This window comes from Cucumis sativus, chromosome 6 (genome assembly GCF_000004075.3).
Source record: "Cucumis sativus cultivar 9930 chromosome 6, Cucumber_9930_V3, whole genome shotgun sequence".
In the NCBI taxonomy this organism is placed as follows: Eukaryota; Viridiplantae; Streptophyta; class Magnoliopsida; order Cucurbitales; family Cucurbitaceae; genus Cucumis; species Cucumis sativus.
In genome coordinates this window covers 25203353-25220111 of record NC_026660.2, presented here as the reverse complement: position 1 = coordinate 25220111, position 16759 = coordinate 25203353, and the positions used below count along the sequence as shown (strand labels likewise).

The 16759-nt window shown below is 32.6% G+C and overlaps 2 protein-coding genes across 7 annotated transcripts; both read right to left on the bottom strand.

The window, feature by feature from the left end:
• Positions 1–1882: 1882 nt before the first annotated feature.
• On the bottom strand, positions 1883–3370 carry LOC101221221 (dof zinc finger protein DOF3.4). Its single transcript, XM_004141888.3, has one exon. The coding sequence runs from the start codon at positions 2886–2888 to the stop codon at positions 2169–2171; it is 720 nt and encodes a 239-aa protein (XP_004141936.1). The 5' UTR covers positions 2889–3370; the 3' UTR covers positions 1883–2168.
• Positions 3371–7945: 4575 nt separating this feature from the next.
• Positions 7946–15589, bottom strand: LOC101220754 (cyclin-H1-1). Of its 6 annotated transcripts, none has more exons than XR_004217854.1 (14): positions 15284–15578; positions 14692–14742; positions 14388–14466; positions 14159–14277; positions 13948–14021; positions 13058–13178; positions 12887–12955; positions 12678–12719; positions 11974–12042; positions 11327–11385; positions 9521–9605; positions 9256–9344; positions 9034–9171; positions 7946–8395 (listed from the first exon to the last, which is right to left on the bottom strand). XR_004217854.1 is itself a non-coding variant. In XM_011659540.2 (14 exons), the coding sequence occupies exons 3-13, from the start codon at positions 14388–14390 to the stop codon at positions 9090–9092; spliced, it is 828 nt and encodes a 275-aa protein (XP_011657842.1). In that variant the 5' UTR covers positions 14391–14466; positions 14692–14742; positions 15284–15578; the 3' UTR covers positions 7946–8395; positions 9088–9089. The 6 variants fall into 6 exon arrangements, 4 of the variants coding, with proteins under 4 accessions (XP_011657842.1, XP_031744088.1, XP_004141934.1 ...); XM_011659540.2 differs by having other exon boundaries at positions 9088–9171; positions 14159–14293; XM_031888228.1 differs by having other exon boundaries at positions 9088–9171; positions 14388–14471; positions 15284–15577.
• Positions 15590–16759: the final 1170 nt, after the last annotated feature.

The following is a 16759-nucleotide window of genomic DNA, read 5'->3' as shown; positions in this document are numbered from 1 at the left end:
AAAAAATACATACAGTTAGTATTTATTAATTAAAACTATATAACTTTGACAAAAATATAATAATTATGTTAGTTGATGACATTTTATAAATTTACAAAAATAGAAATTTTGGAAGTGATGAACATCTAATAGTCTTATAATATCATTATTTTTGTAGTTTTTTTAAATATTTTTGTTATTCAGTATACTTTCCCTCAAACTATTCTAACCTCGAATAAAAGTTTACAGTATCAAATAAATGAGTATTTGACGGTAAAGTTTTTATTTTATACTAATTCTCGACATTACAGTTGTTTGGAATTGGAAGAATAGATAACAATGTAATTATTTGGCACAAAAGAATGAGAAGTTGCATTTATACTTTAAGGAAATAAACAATAAATGTAAATTAATTAATCAGTTAAAATTATTTTATGTCTTAAGTGATAATTAATTTGAATTCTACTGGAAGTAATAATGAAACGCAATAAATAGAATTAAAAATAGAGTATTTAAATTTAATTAAAAGAAGAAGAAAAAAAAAGAACCAAAATGTAATATAAATATTTGGTCTATAAAGTCCAATACAATATCATTGAGTAGCCCAGTCGATCATTCTCTGTGGATTGTCGATTTAGCTGTGTCGACTTGTCGTGAAGAATTTTTTCAAAACGAATTAATAAGTTAATTATTTCCCACCATCATGGAATTAATACAACATATATATATTTTTTGTATAAGTCTAATAATTCGTGTGCATTAAATTCCCGAAATAAATATGTTTCCATTTGGCCTCATTCATTTCGTAGCTCATCGTACTAACAACTACGAACTATTATTCAACAATAATAATATTGTTCATTCTTTTTTTCTTTTTCCTATAAGAATTTAACACCTGCTGGTTACTTGTCGAAAAATAATTTCATCTCCTCTGCTTCAGTCTACGAGTGACTAATTTCAAGTGAGTTCGTGTTAATTAAATAAAACACATGCAAAGCAAATAATAATTTAACCAAACTAAAATTCTTATTCATGCATATGCTAAATCCTTGGCAAACTAAAATTTATAAAAAGGTTTAAAGAGGGTGTGTGTGGCTAAGAGAGAAAACACTAGAAACTAAATTTGCAATAAAAATAAACAAAAATAGATAAATGGGAAGCAGTCATTAATAAATTAGCAGTTACCAAAAAATCAAAAGAGGTTTAAATAGTATTGAAGCAAAGAAATGTTAGGATTTAGACACACTAAACGAGGAGATAAAAGTAGGAGACCGTCATAATTACTTCTTTTGAACTATCTTGAAGAATGTGAAGGATACCCAATAATTAGCGGAAAAGTGGCAAGTTTTACCTTTAATTATTATAAAAACGAAGATGGTAAAATAAATTCATTACAGTTTGTTGGACAATACAATATGGATATTTAAATTATTTGTAGTTTCCCCCTCTTTAAAATTAACTAATAAAAAACAAACAGAATTATTAATGAAATGTCTATGACAATAAAAAATAAAAAATAAAGAAGCTGCATTTATGAACTACTCACCAAATATCTAAGTTCTAAATTCCAGCATTTTGTAACACTACATAATATTTTGTTAGTAAAAAAGAAGGGGAAAATTAATATAATATGCCAAATAATAAAGGGTATAAGAATAACTTATATTTATTATTGAAAGTGTAAATTCTGAAATTAGTTTAGTAGGTCTCAAGGAATAGGTGTTTCCAATATTTAATGTGAAAATTCCGAAATAATTGTGTACTTCTGACGGCCCAATTTTTAAAATTAAAACAACATAATTAAGTAAACAAATTTGAGACGAAATTTGTAGATTTTTTTTGGGTGGGAAAAGCATCATATTTTCGAATTTAAAATAGAAAAAAAGAAAAAGAAAAGCAGAAATTGTAAAGAAAAATACTTGACTAAAGGAGAATTACAGAACATATTTATAACAAAGAAGAAGAAGAAGATTTCACACAGCATAAAGTTGGTAGACACGAAAAAGGGAAATAAAAAGTAAAAATAAAAAAAAAAGTTGTACTTCTCTTCCTAATTCAAAGTTTCTAATTTTACTACCTCCACAACCTTTTTAACCCACATTTTTTCACTAAACCCAAAAAAGAGAAAAAAGAGAAGAAGAAAAAACTAAAAAAACTTTTTTTAAAAAAAAAGAAAAGAAAAGAAAAAATCATTTAAGCCCATTCCCCGGAGTGGAAATTGCTAATTCCGGCCAAGACAAACAATCGGCAGACCCAACAAAACCGGCGGCGTCTCCATTCTCGAACTGCCACGTGTTCGGCGTACCACCGTGGCCACCGACTCCAGCGCCGCCGTCACCCAGTCCAAGAAACGGCCAAGCCACTCTAGAACTAGCCGTCCCATAGCCCACATCCTCGAATCCCGACCCGAGCCCAAGCCCGAACCCACCCAAACTCCAAAACCCCGGCGCGTGCGTGTTCAACAATGAAGTAAAGCTCCCACACATATTCCCACCGCCTACCTTCAAGTCCCCTCCGACGCCTCCACCGAGAGGCACCAGCACCGGAGTCGCTGGTAACGGGTGATGATCCAGGCGAGAAACGGAGTTAGAAAACGACCCAGAAGAAGAAGAAGAAACAATCGCCGCAGACGTCGGAATACAAGTACGAGAACGTTTAGCATTCTTCCGACTGCCACCCCCAACAGGAATATCGCGAAGAGTCCCACCGTGAGTCCAGTAACGACGACAGGACTTACAAAAATGTCTGGGCTGAGAGAAATTGTAGTTATTATAGTAACAGAACTTAGTATTAGTAGAATCACAACGTGGGCAAGGAAGGTGCTCTTGTTCCGGCGGAGGACAAACACCACTTCCGGAGGCAAGTGGCTTGGTGGGAGCCTTGCGGTGGTCGCCGGCGTCTGAAGGCATTGAAAACAGAGCCAAAAACAGAGAGGGAAAATGAAGAAGATGGGAAATTGAAGGAAAGTGATGAATAGAGGAGGAAGAAAGGGAAATTAGAGATGGAAATACAGAGGGAGTGCAAGGGGGGAAATGGGGATTATAAGGTGGAAGAAGAGTGAGAGAAAAATGAGAGGCAGAGTAAGAACAGCTTTTAAGGGGAGGAAGGGGAAGAGTGAAGAGAGTGTGTTGAGGTTGAGGAGGACAATATTTCAGACGGCGGGTCGGCTACGTAGGGCTAACCCTAAACCCTAAGCTTCTTCTTTGTTTGAATCTCTGTAATCTCTGAGCTCTGCAGCGGCAGCCGCAGCTTTCTGATAGTTTTATGCTCCCTTCCCCTTTCTCTTCTTAATAATATTGCTCTCTCTGTTTTTTTCTTCTTCCTTTCACTATTTCAACCGCATATCACACCAAATAATGTACTCCTCACTCTCTCATTATTTTAACTTAATTGCATCTTTGTAGATTTTTCCTTTAATACAAAAACAATTCTTTTGTTTCCAATGTTCCAACATCATCCTTTATTTTTTATTCAATATTTTAAAACTACTCTTTTTTTTTTGTGAATTTTGTGAATTTTCTTTGCCATATGGTTGTAAGTTTTGATCTTCTTCAAATTGTTAAACAATTTATACTTCATGAGTAGTTATTATTTTAAAATTTTATAGTACAGTTATATTTTTTAAACAATTAGGAAGGTTGAAATGTATTTAGTATAATCTACCTACTTTTTTTGGGTAGGTGTTGAAAAAAAAACAAAACTCTATATAGAAAAATAGGTAGATTACATTGCAAACAAAAAAAAAAAAAAAGAAGAAGAAAAAAATTCTTCAACTTTGATCTTATTCTAAAAAATTCCGCTGTGCTTTTGAAATCGTAGTATTATTATATTAACCACGATTATGTATAAAATGTTTCGAAACTCACTAAACTAAATTTTTGGATATAAAATTGATTTACAAATAACCGAAAATGTCGTGGTAATTAATAATTATAGCATTTACATTTAGCTCAAGACTACCATTTCATAACAATAAATTTTTACTTGTTATTCCATCTTCTTCTCTATTTTAAAATTATAGTTTTGAAGTGTATATGAAATATGATAGAGTTTGAACAAGCTTTTTGACATTTATCCTTTCTATTTTCACTATCATTCAAATAATTTGACCCTTTTTTATTCATGCAAGTTGTTTATTATATATAAGAGAACGATCATACTTATAATTTTACAAATTATCATTACATTTTTAGTTGAACTTCATCCATTATTCTGTGCAGCCCGATTCCCATCGAAATGAAATATATCAGGTGACACTTTAAAAAAAAATACATATTTTATTTACAAAAATTACTTGTGTGTGGTTAATATATATTATACAGTGTACAAATAGAGGGAATATTAACAGTTGTATTACTTACTTCATACTGAAAAGAAGAAATTCACTAGAGTATTCAAAAGTTATATTGTGGCCACAGTTAGACGACTAACTTGGTTTAGATCACTAATCTCTTTTAATTTTGGAGTTCCATTAATCTCATTTCCTATCATTATAAGTTTTCTTTCTTTCCTTCTTTATAAAAAAGATGCCAAAGGTAACTATAAGTTGACATCTATACATACATAAAAATAATAATGTAGACTATATATGTTTGACAGCACTCTTATTTTGTCGAGACTGTGACCATGCAGGAATGTAATTCTCAACCTTGTTGTTTCCTTTCCAATACTAAATTCATTTATTACAATCGGTGAGGTTTTTTCTTTTTATTATTTTCAATTTGGACATATATATGTAATACACACACACATATATATCAAATTAATTAATGTCTCGACCGACTTAAATGGAGTTGGCCGACTCTCATCAAATCTACCAATATATATTTATATTTATGCACACAATTTCCTTATCTCTTTCCAATAATAACTTACTCTATTTAAATTATTGTAACTACAGGAATTTAGCTTCCAAGTGGCCTACTATTATTGCCACTTCCATAATTTCAAAGTTTAATTATGAGTAACCATAGAAGAAGCTGAGTTAACACTGTAATTACTTCAAATTTGTTTAATTCCTAATTATTCCCTTTGTGCTAAAACTCGATATTACAGTTTCAAGTAAAATGTATTATTTAATGATATACTACAGGACCAAAATGGTATAAATAATTTACTTTCCCTCACTAGTTTAAAACACTTAGATTAAGTTGGTAATTTAAGATTTGTATTGATTTTTTGAAAATTCATATGTGAATTTCTTGGATAGATGTTTAAATTATTTTGGTATGTTATTGAACATATTTAGGTGTTTTTCTTTTTTCTTTTTGGTATAGGAATATGACGGTTTTTTAAAATTAAGTTGAAATTCCTTCTTTTATTGGTATGTGCCCAAAATTATTCCGTCAAAAAAATTATTGAATGCTATTTTGGTTATTGAACACTTTATGTGCCATAGGATATTGAAGTAAATAACGGTAATAATAGAATAGGACATTAAGTTTATTTAGTTTAAATATAAACAAAATACACAAGGTGTAATATAAATAACTAAACCACATACTTTAAAAAATCAAAATTTTAATTAAAAAAAACAAGTCCCCTGAGTTATTATTTAAAAAGAGACCACAGAAGTTAATTAAAAATGATACTAGTCTTTAAACTTTTAAATTAATTTAAAGATGTTTAATTATGAATTTGTTTGAACATAACTTATTATATAAACTGAAAATACTATAAAAAAAAAATAAAAAATGTAATTTGAACCCATAAGTTGCCAAGAATGAATTTTAATTTGCTAGAGTGCTCCAATTAATAATTATAAAATAACAAGTATTTGTGGAAATAAAAAAGAAAGGAGTGGGTGTGGGAGCCACAATAATGCCACGTGATCCAATCCAACAATAAGATAGTTTTATTTAATTACACAAAATAATAATAATAATAATAAGAGGAAGAAGAAGAAGAAGAAAGAAAGAAAGAAAGAAAGAAAGAAAGGAAGAAAAGGGGGGGAGACAGAATCATGTAATGTCGGGCAGCGTGGGGAGCAATAATTGGGTGTTTCCCCTCTGATTTCGGCCGCATCAGATTCCCTCCTCCGTACACACAATCCCCTCTCTACCACACACACACACACACTCTCTCTCTCTATTTACTTATGCATCCATTAACTAAGCCCCCCCTCCCTTTCATTTTCCCATCATTACATACATCTAAACATATTATTGATCATAATAACTGAGTGGTTGATTCGTTTTAACTTTGTGATTTAATCTTAAATTTAGATAATTCATTTCATTGGATGGTATTAGATATTTCAATTTAGATAATAAACGCATTTATTTATATACTTCATATTTTTTTCTTTCATTATTTTACACGTTTATCGAGATACTTATAACGCATATGGATGTAGTGTAGTTTTAATGGGGCTTTAGGTCCCTCTAAAAATAGATACTGTGTTAATGTTATTAGTTAGTTGGATAGTAAGATAGTGTAACTAGTTTATTCTAAAACTATGTTCAAGTTTGGAATTATGTACTCTAAATACTAATCAGTTGTGGGTAGAAATCCATAATTTTAGGGTTAAGAGAATAATGATTTTTTTCATTATTTTTTTTTTGTGGTTGGTGGGAAAACTGTTATTGTGCTGAATGGTCACTACTTGACCATAATAAGTAAAAGGGAGAGAAACTGAAGCGGAGACATAGTTATGAGGAAAACTCAATGGGGTTTAAGAATTATGGAATGTATATGACCTTTTGGTTTTTGGGTTTATGTGGAGAACCCGAAAAAAATAATAAGAGAGAAAAAAAAAAAAGGATTGTCTAAACCAACCAATCAAATGTCGCTTTCACAGAATGCAAAGATAAAAAAAAGAGTCCAAAGACAAAGTAAAAGAATTTTGATGTTGGTGTTGGTGTTGGGTCTGTATTCTTCTGTGTGTATTCGGTGCCTCACTGACATTTCTTTCTTCTCTTTCACTTTCACTTTCATGGTTTTTGTTTTTGGCCTTTTCTCTTCATACATTATTCCATTTTTTGGATTTTCTATCTTTATCTCTCTCATTATTTCTTATCAAAATTACGTTTCTTTGCATCTTACTTTCTCGGATCTCCACACTCTACCAACCATTTGTTCTATTACTTTACTTTTTTTAACTTACAACTACTATATATTATGACAAAATGGACTTTGTTTATCAATGATGGACACCATCTTCTAAATTCTATTATCATAAAAATGGGCCGTTAAATCTTTTTTTCTTATTGGAAACAAATCTCATCTTTGTTTGCCTGATAATTGTATTTTCCCTGTTCTATTCATTCATAAAATTGCTTTAACATTTTGCCTTATAAAAATCAAAGAGCTTAAATATTTAATAATATGAATTTTGTTTTCTCTTGGTTAATAATTGAGTTTGTTAGGTTCTTAGTAACTCTTTTTATAATTAAATCATGTTGCGAAATTGAAAAGTATTTTTTTTTCTTTCTCTGTTGATGTTTAAATTTCTGTAAAATTCGTTAAATTTCTGGAAAACCTGAGTTGGTGTAACTAGTTTAGTTTTTAAGTTTATGGTTTACAAAAAGCATACATAATATAAAATGAATTTTATAAGCATGAATTTGCATGGTGAGTCACAAACTTATACCTTGAGATAAGCAAACTGGGTGCCAAAACATAACCAAATTCCCAACTCCAGAATTTCACATAACCGAGCCTTTGCTGCCATTTCGAGAACTAAGTTCATCTATAATTCAAAAACATTCGTTTTGCATTTCTCAGTCACCTCAGTCAAAATGAGAGGGCTTAAAGTATTTTTCCCAAATTGAATGACAAAGGAATCACTAAATTTATTGGGTCTTAACCAAGTACCAGTACATTGCAATATACTCAGTTGCGGTCTCATTAGAATCCAATAGTCATCACAAATCATACAAGAAAAAACTGCTTTTAAGAATTTTGACAACGAAGTACAAAGAGCAGTCATTCTACAAAAGAAAAAAATATATCTCAGGAAAATTCGTTGTATTGAAGTTGTTTGTTTCTCATTATTCTTTCTTTATGGTAAGATATATTCAATGGAGAAAGCAATTCCACCCCTCCCCACAAAAAAATAAAATAAAATTAGGAAGATGAAATTTCCTCCCGCATTCCAAAGGAAAGGAGATGTGAAAAAGCTCTTTCATTGACAGAAGAAAATGTGAAATAAAATCTAGGACAGAATAAGTCTGGAATTCAAAATTGTCGCAGTGTTATCATTACATGGCAGAATTTTCTTGGTCACTACTGACCAAGAAATATAGCTGACTCAAGAAAAGAATAAAATCAGAGAGTGAGTATCAAAGAGGGGGCAAATTTTTAATCTGTGCTTTGATATGATGTTTTCCTTTTCCATATTTTCATGTTGAACGCGGCTCAAGGATGTTGGTTTCATATACCAAACTCATTGCCCAAAGCCAAGGGGCTGAGCCTCCTGAATGAAAGAAATTACTGTCAGCGACTAAGCAGAAGCAAAGGGGTGCCTAAGAGTGATGACAAATGCTACCATCCAGCGGACTAATTATTAGCAGAAATGTTACTACTTTTATACCCAGGATCTAAATATGTAAACATGCTGTAGCATAGAAACCGAAACAAAATGATTTGCTAAACCTATTTAGAACACACACATGTTAAGTCTTATTTTACTTGATTGGAGGCTGTCTTTTTAGTTTGCGTCTTTGTGTTGTCAACTCTTCTTTTGTATGTCTTTCTTTCTAGGCCTTTGTATTCTTTCAAACAAAAAAATCTCAAGGAAAGTACGAGATGGTATGAGGGAAGGAGGTAATTGTTTAAGTTGAATCTAAGGGTTTAGGGAAGAATGTACGTAGAATGTGTTTTTACAAGATAGTTCAGGGCGAAGGAAAGCATTATCTTAAAAGAGATAGATAAGTAGTAACAATTGTTCCCATTCAAAGAAAATAATGATAATTTGTAAAACTTTTGTTACCACTATCCTTTTTCATTCAAATGGTTATTAACTGTGTTTTCTATTTCTCTAAAATAATACGATACTTTAAACACAACAGTTAACATAGAACCGGAATGCTATTATCATATCAGTATTCTCACCATTGAAAACCAGTAAAAGCCTAGAAAAATGTAATGGGTGGAAGACAGACATACAGCTAATTCTGCAGAGGCCTGTTTTGCATTTCATTCGAACTTCTCTTTGATTTGTGCTTTGATTTCTTCTCCCTTTTCTTACTCCTGCACGTTTGGATGGAATTTGTAATTAGTTGCTGGGAGACAAAATTTAAAGAGTTTAAGGTATCACAAGATTGTATAAAATACTCGTCATTGGAGCCCAGTCCCCAGCATGATTTTAATTTTCGGTTGATGTGCTTCAAATCCTTTTCTGAAGGGAAAGCATACCGATTAACCTGTTAAAAAAGTATACAATACAATAGCACATTAGAAATTTAACCAAAAACCACAGGTTCGTATGAGGTACTGATATATAAGAGCTAATAAGCTAAATTTCTGCCTTCCTATTCCTACTACAGACTAAATTTTAGACTGCTTATTTGACCAGTTAAAAGAAAAGGCAATTTCATACCAACGATTCAATTGCATTAATACCCTCGTAGAGCTCAGAAATTGTATGTGTGGAATTCTGGCGAGAGAGGATACTATCGAGGTAGCTGCATATAAACTGAGAAGAATAAGTGATTCATTGCACAGACGGAATGAAAACAACAGAATGTTGCCATTCTCCAAAATAAAAGGCCGAAGAGTTTATTTTTCTAGAGTTATTTAATAAATAATTACACACAATCAGCATTCTAGCAAGAAGCATAGTTTTTCCTTTTAAGAAACTGACCTTCTGCGTAGAGAAATGAAAGAATGTATAGGACAAACAATAAGAGAGAGACACCCAAAAGCTTATCATAAGAAGGAATCCAATAAAAAAGAATGATGCCAAGTTATAATTACAAAAAATTCAATTATAGAACGCCCACAAAGACGAGTTAAATCGAACAGTATCCAAAGCACCTCACCGATCCTTCACCCCTCAAGAGATCCTACTATTCCTTTCGAGCAAAATGCCCCCAAATGGCAAAGAAACAATTCTACCGCAAAACTCTTCCTTTATCGTAAAAATGAAGATTTAGAAAAACTTCCACAAGAATACACCGTATGTTACAAGCCATAACAACCCAGAAAGTTTTGAAAAACTGACTCCAAAAGGGGCAAACAAAAGAGCACTTCCATTAAAAGATGGCCAGGTTCCCCTCCTACTTCCTGCAAAGAACACACCTTTATGGCTACAAATAATTTTAGAAAAAAAATGTTATTTGGGAACGATCCATAGCGTTCACCTTTCCATGCAAAACTTCTTATCTAAAAAGCTTTCTCATGCAAAACTTGTCAAGCAAAGAAATTCAATTTCTCAGGAATGTTATTCCAAAGAGTGAACACAAAGGCTCCTTAGGGGAGGAGTCAAAAGGATAATAAAAAATAACTCCAAGAGCAACCTTTAAAAGACTTAAGATCTCAACGCCTAGAATCCCTTTGCTTCGCTCATGACAAGTCACCAGGTCAAAAATAATAAAAGGAGACTGACAGCTACAACTGCCTCTTGCTCAATGGGGGCGCAGCAAAAATTCAGAGAAAGAGAGGAAGAATTGTCCAAGGAGGGCGAAACAAAGGCTACTGAAAGATGATGTGGAAACAAAGGCTTCCTCTTATCGTACACATGATAAAGATGATGTGGAAACAAAGCACAAAGGGCTCTTTCTCCCGTCTAAGAATACTCCCACAGGCAGTTAGGCACTCGAGTCATCCCCAATAGAACATCTAACTGACAGAACAATGGAGAAAGCCCAAAACAATAATGAAGTAGAGGTTTTTGCTAGAACCCTTCAACCTACTATACCAGTACTCTATTAAAAAGGACAAAGTCCATACTTACAATAATCCTCTACTACAGCCATTTGGTCCGTGAAGAAATGCCAAACAAGCCTAATTACTTGACCGCATGTTTGATGTATGAAATTTACAAAAGAACGGAAAAACCCCAAGCCATCCGAGTTACAAGAGACTTCTCCAATTGATTGAAAGACATGAGAGATTAAAAGAACTAAAGAGATGTACATTTGAACCAAGACAAAGGAGTTAAACCTATAAGAGGCCCAAATTTGTTAAATGTTAACACGCCGAAGAAGGATTACAAAATAATTGTCCACTAAATAAACGAAAGGGTATTATAGGCCTAAAAAGACTATCCACTGAATACACGGACTTCAACAGAATTTCAAATCTAAAGAACTCTCTAAGAGGATTAAAGAATCAATCCACCATTGTAAACTGTCACATGGAATTTTTAAATAACACAACGAAAGTAGACAAGTAAAATTCTCACCTATTAAAGTCAATGACTCCATGAACTTCATTTGATCTGCGCAATGCAGCCAATGCTAACTGCATGTGATCAATAAGACTAATTAAATAGTATGTTATAAAGTTAACAATTTATAAAATATAATTACTGAATAAGAACCTAAAGAGGAATGAAAGGAGACAACTCTAACACAATTCCACCTGCCTGAAAGATCGCGTTAAGAGACCCCCCCCCTCAAATTTCTACCTGTTACTATACCATGTTCGTCATCAAGTTATCTATGCATAACCCAGGGGCCATTCCTCTTCCTCTCCATGGAATCTCCTACTTGATTGACTACTTAAAATACAAACTCACATACTTGAACGGATAGATTGATGTGGTTGTCAGATAAAGTCACAAAGTCATAGATTAGTTTTGCAACTTCTGAATATCCATATGATCTAGACATGTCACCTATAAAAACTGAGCTTCTTTATTGAAGTACGAAACAGAACACCATCTAGCCACGCATTGAAATGAAGAAATGATTGGCCTAAGGTAATTAAAAAAATTAAGCTGAATCCTGAACTCACTAATAACACTAGGCCATTTAAAGAATCAATGTTGAAAGCTTCAAGTCCTACAGTAGAAGACTTAGTACTGGAAGTATAATAGAAAATAAGCACCTGCCCAGGAGGGAAGAGAAGTGGGGCATCTGTTAACATAATTTTATCAACCTCCAATGATGCTGTTACCTGTGGAAGCCACAAATAAAATCAACAGAAAGTCAATTTTTTATATGAAGTATTAATTACAATGAGACAATTCTGTTCAAAATCTCTTATATAAATAATAAAAAATATCAAACAAACCTGAAAGAAAAAACAAAAACAGATGAAAAATATATGACCATTTCTTGATTTTTTAAAAATTTATTTATGAAATCTGACTATTTCTAGAACTAAAGAAAAAACTGTGTATAAGCATACAAGAGCACAACTCGCATATATAGAAAAAGATAAAGATTATAAAAAAATATGTTGCCTATTAAAATTAAAAGAGTGACATTTTTCTAAAAGAAGTCACTTCTCATCTCACTCTATTTTTTTCCTACACATACTTCTGAAAATCCCATAGAATATGTGAAGATATTACAACACTTGAAGTCAAGAAAGTTGTGAGTTGTGAGGCTATCATAAGGGCTTACTCACTACGTAACGTTTCAGGGGTGACTCCTAGCTGCCTCTTGTTTTATTTATCTGATTGATGCATTTATTTCTTGTCAACACATGCACTGATTTCTTTGATTAAACAGGTTTAATATAACAACTGGAAGACTGGAATTACCCATACTACAGTATATCAATTGCATTGAAAACGAGGCCATTACCTTCAGCATTTGAAGCATTTCAGCATTCTCATTAAAGAGTTCCTGAAAATATGCACCATTTATCATTGAGCGCAACATCAATGAAAGAGAAGAAAAAATAGTAACTAACTTTATAAGAAGGTAAAGAATGCCCAAAAAATCAATAGATGTATCTTGTTCAAGCATTGCTTAGACAATCTATATTTAAAAAAAAAGAAGATTGTGTTTACCTCAATATCATTTACATATCCTTCAACTGACCGATAAGGTGCATAAACAATAAGGTCAAATTCCAGACTCTAGAAAAACAGAGACAGAAATAAGAGAAGAGGGGAGAAAAAAACAAAGCAAAAATAAATGAAGTGAAGAAGATAAAAATAAGTTATGTGGCACATCCATGCCTGATAAACTATCATCTCGTAATTGAGAATAATTTGATGATCCTGTGAAATCCCCTTACCAAGCTCCTCAGCCGAGACATGATTTTCTTCTATCTTACAAGCTGCATAAATGCAGGTTAACCTGTGTAGAAGACAGTTAGCTACATCGAGAAACTACTCAATGACTTGTATGATAGTAATAAGTGATAATGAGAGGGAAAGAAGTTGCAGGGAGCAAAACTTCCTAAGATGACGTATAATATCAAATGTAAATCCCACGTCTAAGCAATTTGTCTAGTACAAGGCAGTCTTTTTTTTTTTCTTATGAGAAACACGAGTCATAATTTTATGATGATACGAAATTACAAAAGGGCAAAAGATGTCGTGTTGCGTAACATAATGCTATCCTATTATGAAATGAGAGATGTAAGCTTAATCACAAAAGAAGGGAGTGAATTTACACCAATTGAGTGAAGTATACAAATTACAATAATAATAAAATAAAATAATAACAATAATATAAGGATTATTTTCAAATATAACAAAATGAATCAAAATATTTACAAAAATAGCAAAGTATCACAGTCTATCTACGATGAACCAGCACTGACCATAGTAGTCTATCTTGGTCTATCGTGGCCTATCACAGATAGATGGTGATATTTTACTATATTTGTAAATATTTTAAGAAGTTTTGTCATATAAAATAATTTTCCATAATAAAGTGGTAAGTATTATCATTATTATTATTATTACTACACACACTGACACACATATATCTAAATCTAATGCTAGGCATTTCAACTACATTCATTCCACTCAATGATTTTCAGCAAAGTCAAATATCATTGTAACACGATAAATAAAGGGAAGATTCAAGCAATGGACCAGATGTACATCTAAACTCTTACATCACATTTTTTGGATTATGTTGCATCACAGACCATTGTAGGTAGAATCTTTTAAAATATATTAGAGCTGTTGCCTGCAAATAGTCAACAAAAATAAGGGAAACATACAAAGAAGTACCGATACAAACAAAATTTTCAATGTTGAATATGCAAAGGAAGATTTATGGGAAAGAAATACAGGTCATACAATCAGCTTATCTTGTTTGAATACCTGGATTTTATGAGGAAAATGAAAATTGTTGCATACTTCTTGAAGTTTGTTTTCATAAAATACTCGCATAAACTGCTCTTCTTCAATACTTAACGATTTGGGGCGAGAATGTTTGTCAGCTGACATTAAAAAGAACTATCATACCAAGAGTTGGTATTTAGACATAAAGATTTGACAGTAAAGTTCAGAGTTTTAAGTTCTTGCAAAAGAGCGGCAGAAGAGCAGTTACCATGATCTTTCGAATTTATCTGGGGGTCTGGATATGACAATGATCCGTCAGCATCTACTTCCATCAGTGCTGCACCAAACTACACTAATAGGAGATTTAGTTGACATAGAGAGTAAAATTATAGCTATAAAAGCAGACACCAAATGCTTTTATCGGGACAAACACATGAATTGAAGAAGGGAACTGCCGTTAGTAATTTGAAGTTCTGGGAAGAAAGAAGCATGGGAAAACTGATTTTTATGAAGAAAAAAAAACTAGTACAGTAGATAAGACTGGTTGAGTATCATGTCATTCTATTTCATACCTTCTCCAGAGCTTCAATTGCTCTCTGGTTAGCAGCGTTGTACCTGCCACCCTGTACAACACAGGAATTGAAATGATCTTACTTTCTATCTAACAGTAAATTGACAGTTTAGACACACCATTAACTCCCATCGAGTCCTAAAAACTAGAAAAACTCCTCAAAAGCCAACAATCATCCAGCTAAGTTATCAAATAAAGTTGCCATCTGGAAGACCACATGCTGCGCCAAATTTAAAATTAATTCTCCATTCTGCATTTCTACTTTGTTACGTACTTCTTAAGTCATATAGAACAGATAACAATAAAACTAACGCGTCCAACTAAAGCAATTAAAAATGAGGCTATAAACATGGCACGAGTACCATAGAAGTAAGAAACTCTAGTTGCTTTATAAAGCAAACTAAATAAATAAAGATTCTCCAACGAAACTACATATCGTGAAAATTAAGAAAAATCAATTTCTCAAACAATGTATTCTAACACTACTGGAAGTTCTTTTGATCAGAAACCAACGAGAATCTAGTATGAGCAGTTATTTTCCCAAACCGCCACGAGATAAAACAAAATAAAACAAAAAAGGAAGAGAAATGTACCAGCTCCTGAGGAGACAAGATCCATTTGGCTCGTTGAGTCGAGGTCTGGAAATCGGCCATGGTTACTTAGAAACCTTAGTGCCGCCACCAGTCAGATATGCTGATTAAGTACGGCAGCCACCGTAGGATTCAATTACTTGAGGAAGTGAAGAAAGAGCCAAGTAGCGTTGAAGGAAAGCTGAAGAAAGATGAACAGCAGGTGCGATGTGGTGAGTGAACGGCTCGAGAGAGAAACAAGAGACGCGATAGTTTTGTATGTGTGCGAACAATTTGCGCGCGTTGGGTCGGAGGGTGTGCACTAATTTGCACGGGAGTTGCTAAAGCTGGACCCTCTTTTGGGTGAAAACTCCTAATTACCCAACCCTAACCCGTAACTTTACATGGTAAAAAGTATTTTTCTTAAATATTAGGGCTTTTCAACAGTAAATTCAGTTGTTTAGTTTGAGGAGTTAAGAAAATTGTTGAGTGGTAGGGCTCCCAATAAAATGAGTTCCACGAAATTGATGAATTTTAGTCGTGGTTTTATATATTCTATTAGTCAAATATAGTTATAGTAACTTCAAAATGGTCTTCTCCCTCATTAAAGGTGGTAAAATGGTGAATTATGGAGGATGATTTTGTGTCGAGTGAATTTTAATATAATTTTGATATACACATGAACAAAATTACGTTGTTTTAATTGACATGATATTGAGATTGTACAATAGCATCAATGATAGATACAATTACACAACCTAGAAGCAGAGCTAAGTAATAAACTATGAAAGTCAAAATTAGATGTCAACATATACCTAACAATCAAAACCAATTCAAATATGACTTTACCGTGGTTATTCAACGTCTGAATCATTGAATGGGAGCCAAACAAATGACATAATGGATCTTCACAAGCTTATCTAACATTTTAAAAATATAAAACACGGACCTCCGAAAGAAATGGCCGACAAAGGGCCTTTGACTTGAGCCTTGCAAACTAACAATCACAATCATTAGAATTTAATGTCATTTGGTGTTGTTAACTAATAACCTATTATGCATTTTCAACAACAGTAGTCCACTTCGAAGCATCACTTATAGCAACTGTTATATTATAGGAATAACTAAACTTGATCTTAGTTTCAAACTCACTCGCACAAAACCTCGAATGTATCAACGATTCGCTCGCATTTCCTTCTAATAGGATGAACTTACGTAGATTAAAACTATTCCTATCATTACACAACGCTTATGACTCAACACACATCACTTGGAAATTCAATCTATCAATACCTTAATCGTTTCTAACCAAAATTTCTGAATATGTAAAGAGGGACAAATTTTTACAAGACAATATATGTAATCATTTTAATGTTTTATCGTCAACTATTAGCAATTTTTGTAAGCAATTACTAATTTAAAATATACTAGAGCAAGTGGTTTAATAGGCCTATGTTCAAACTCTTACAACATTATTAACCATAAAAAATGCAGATGTTA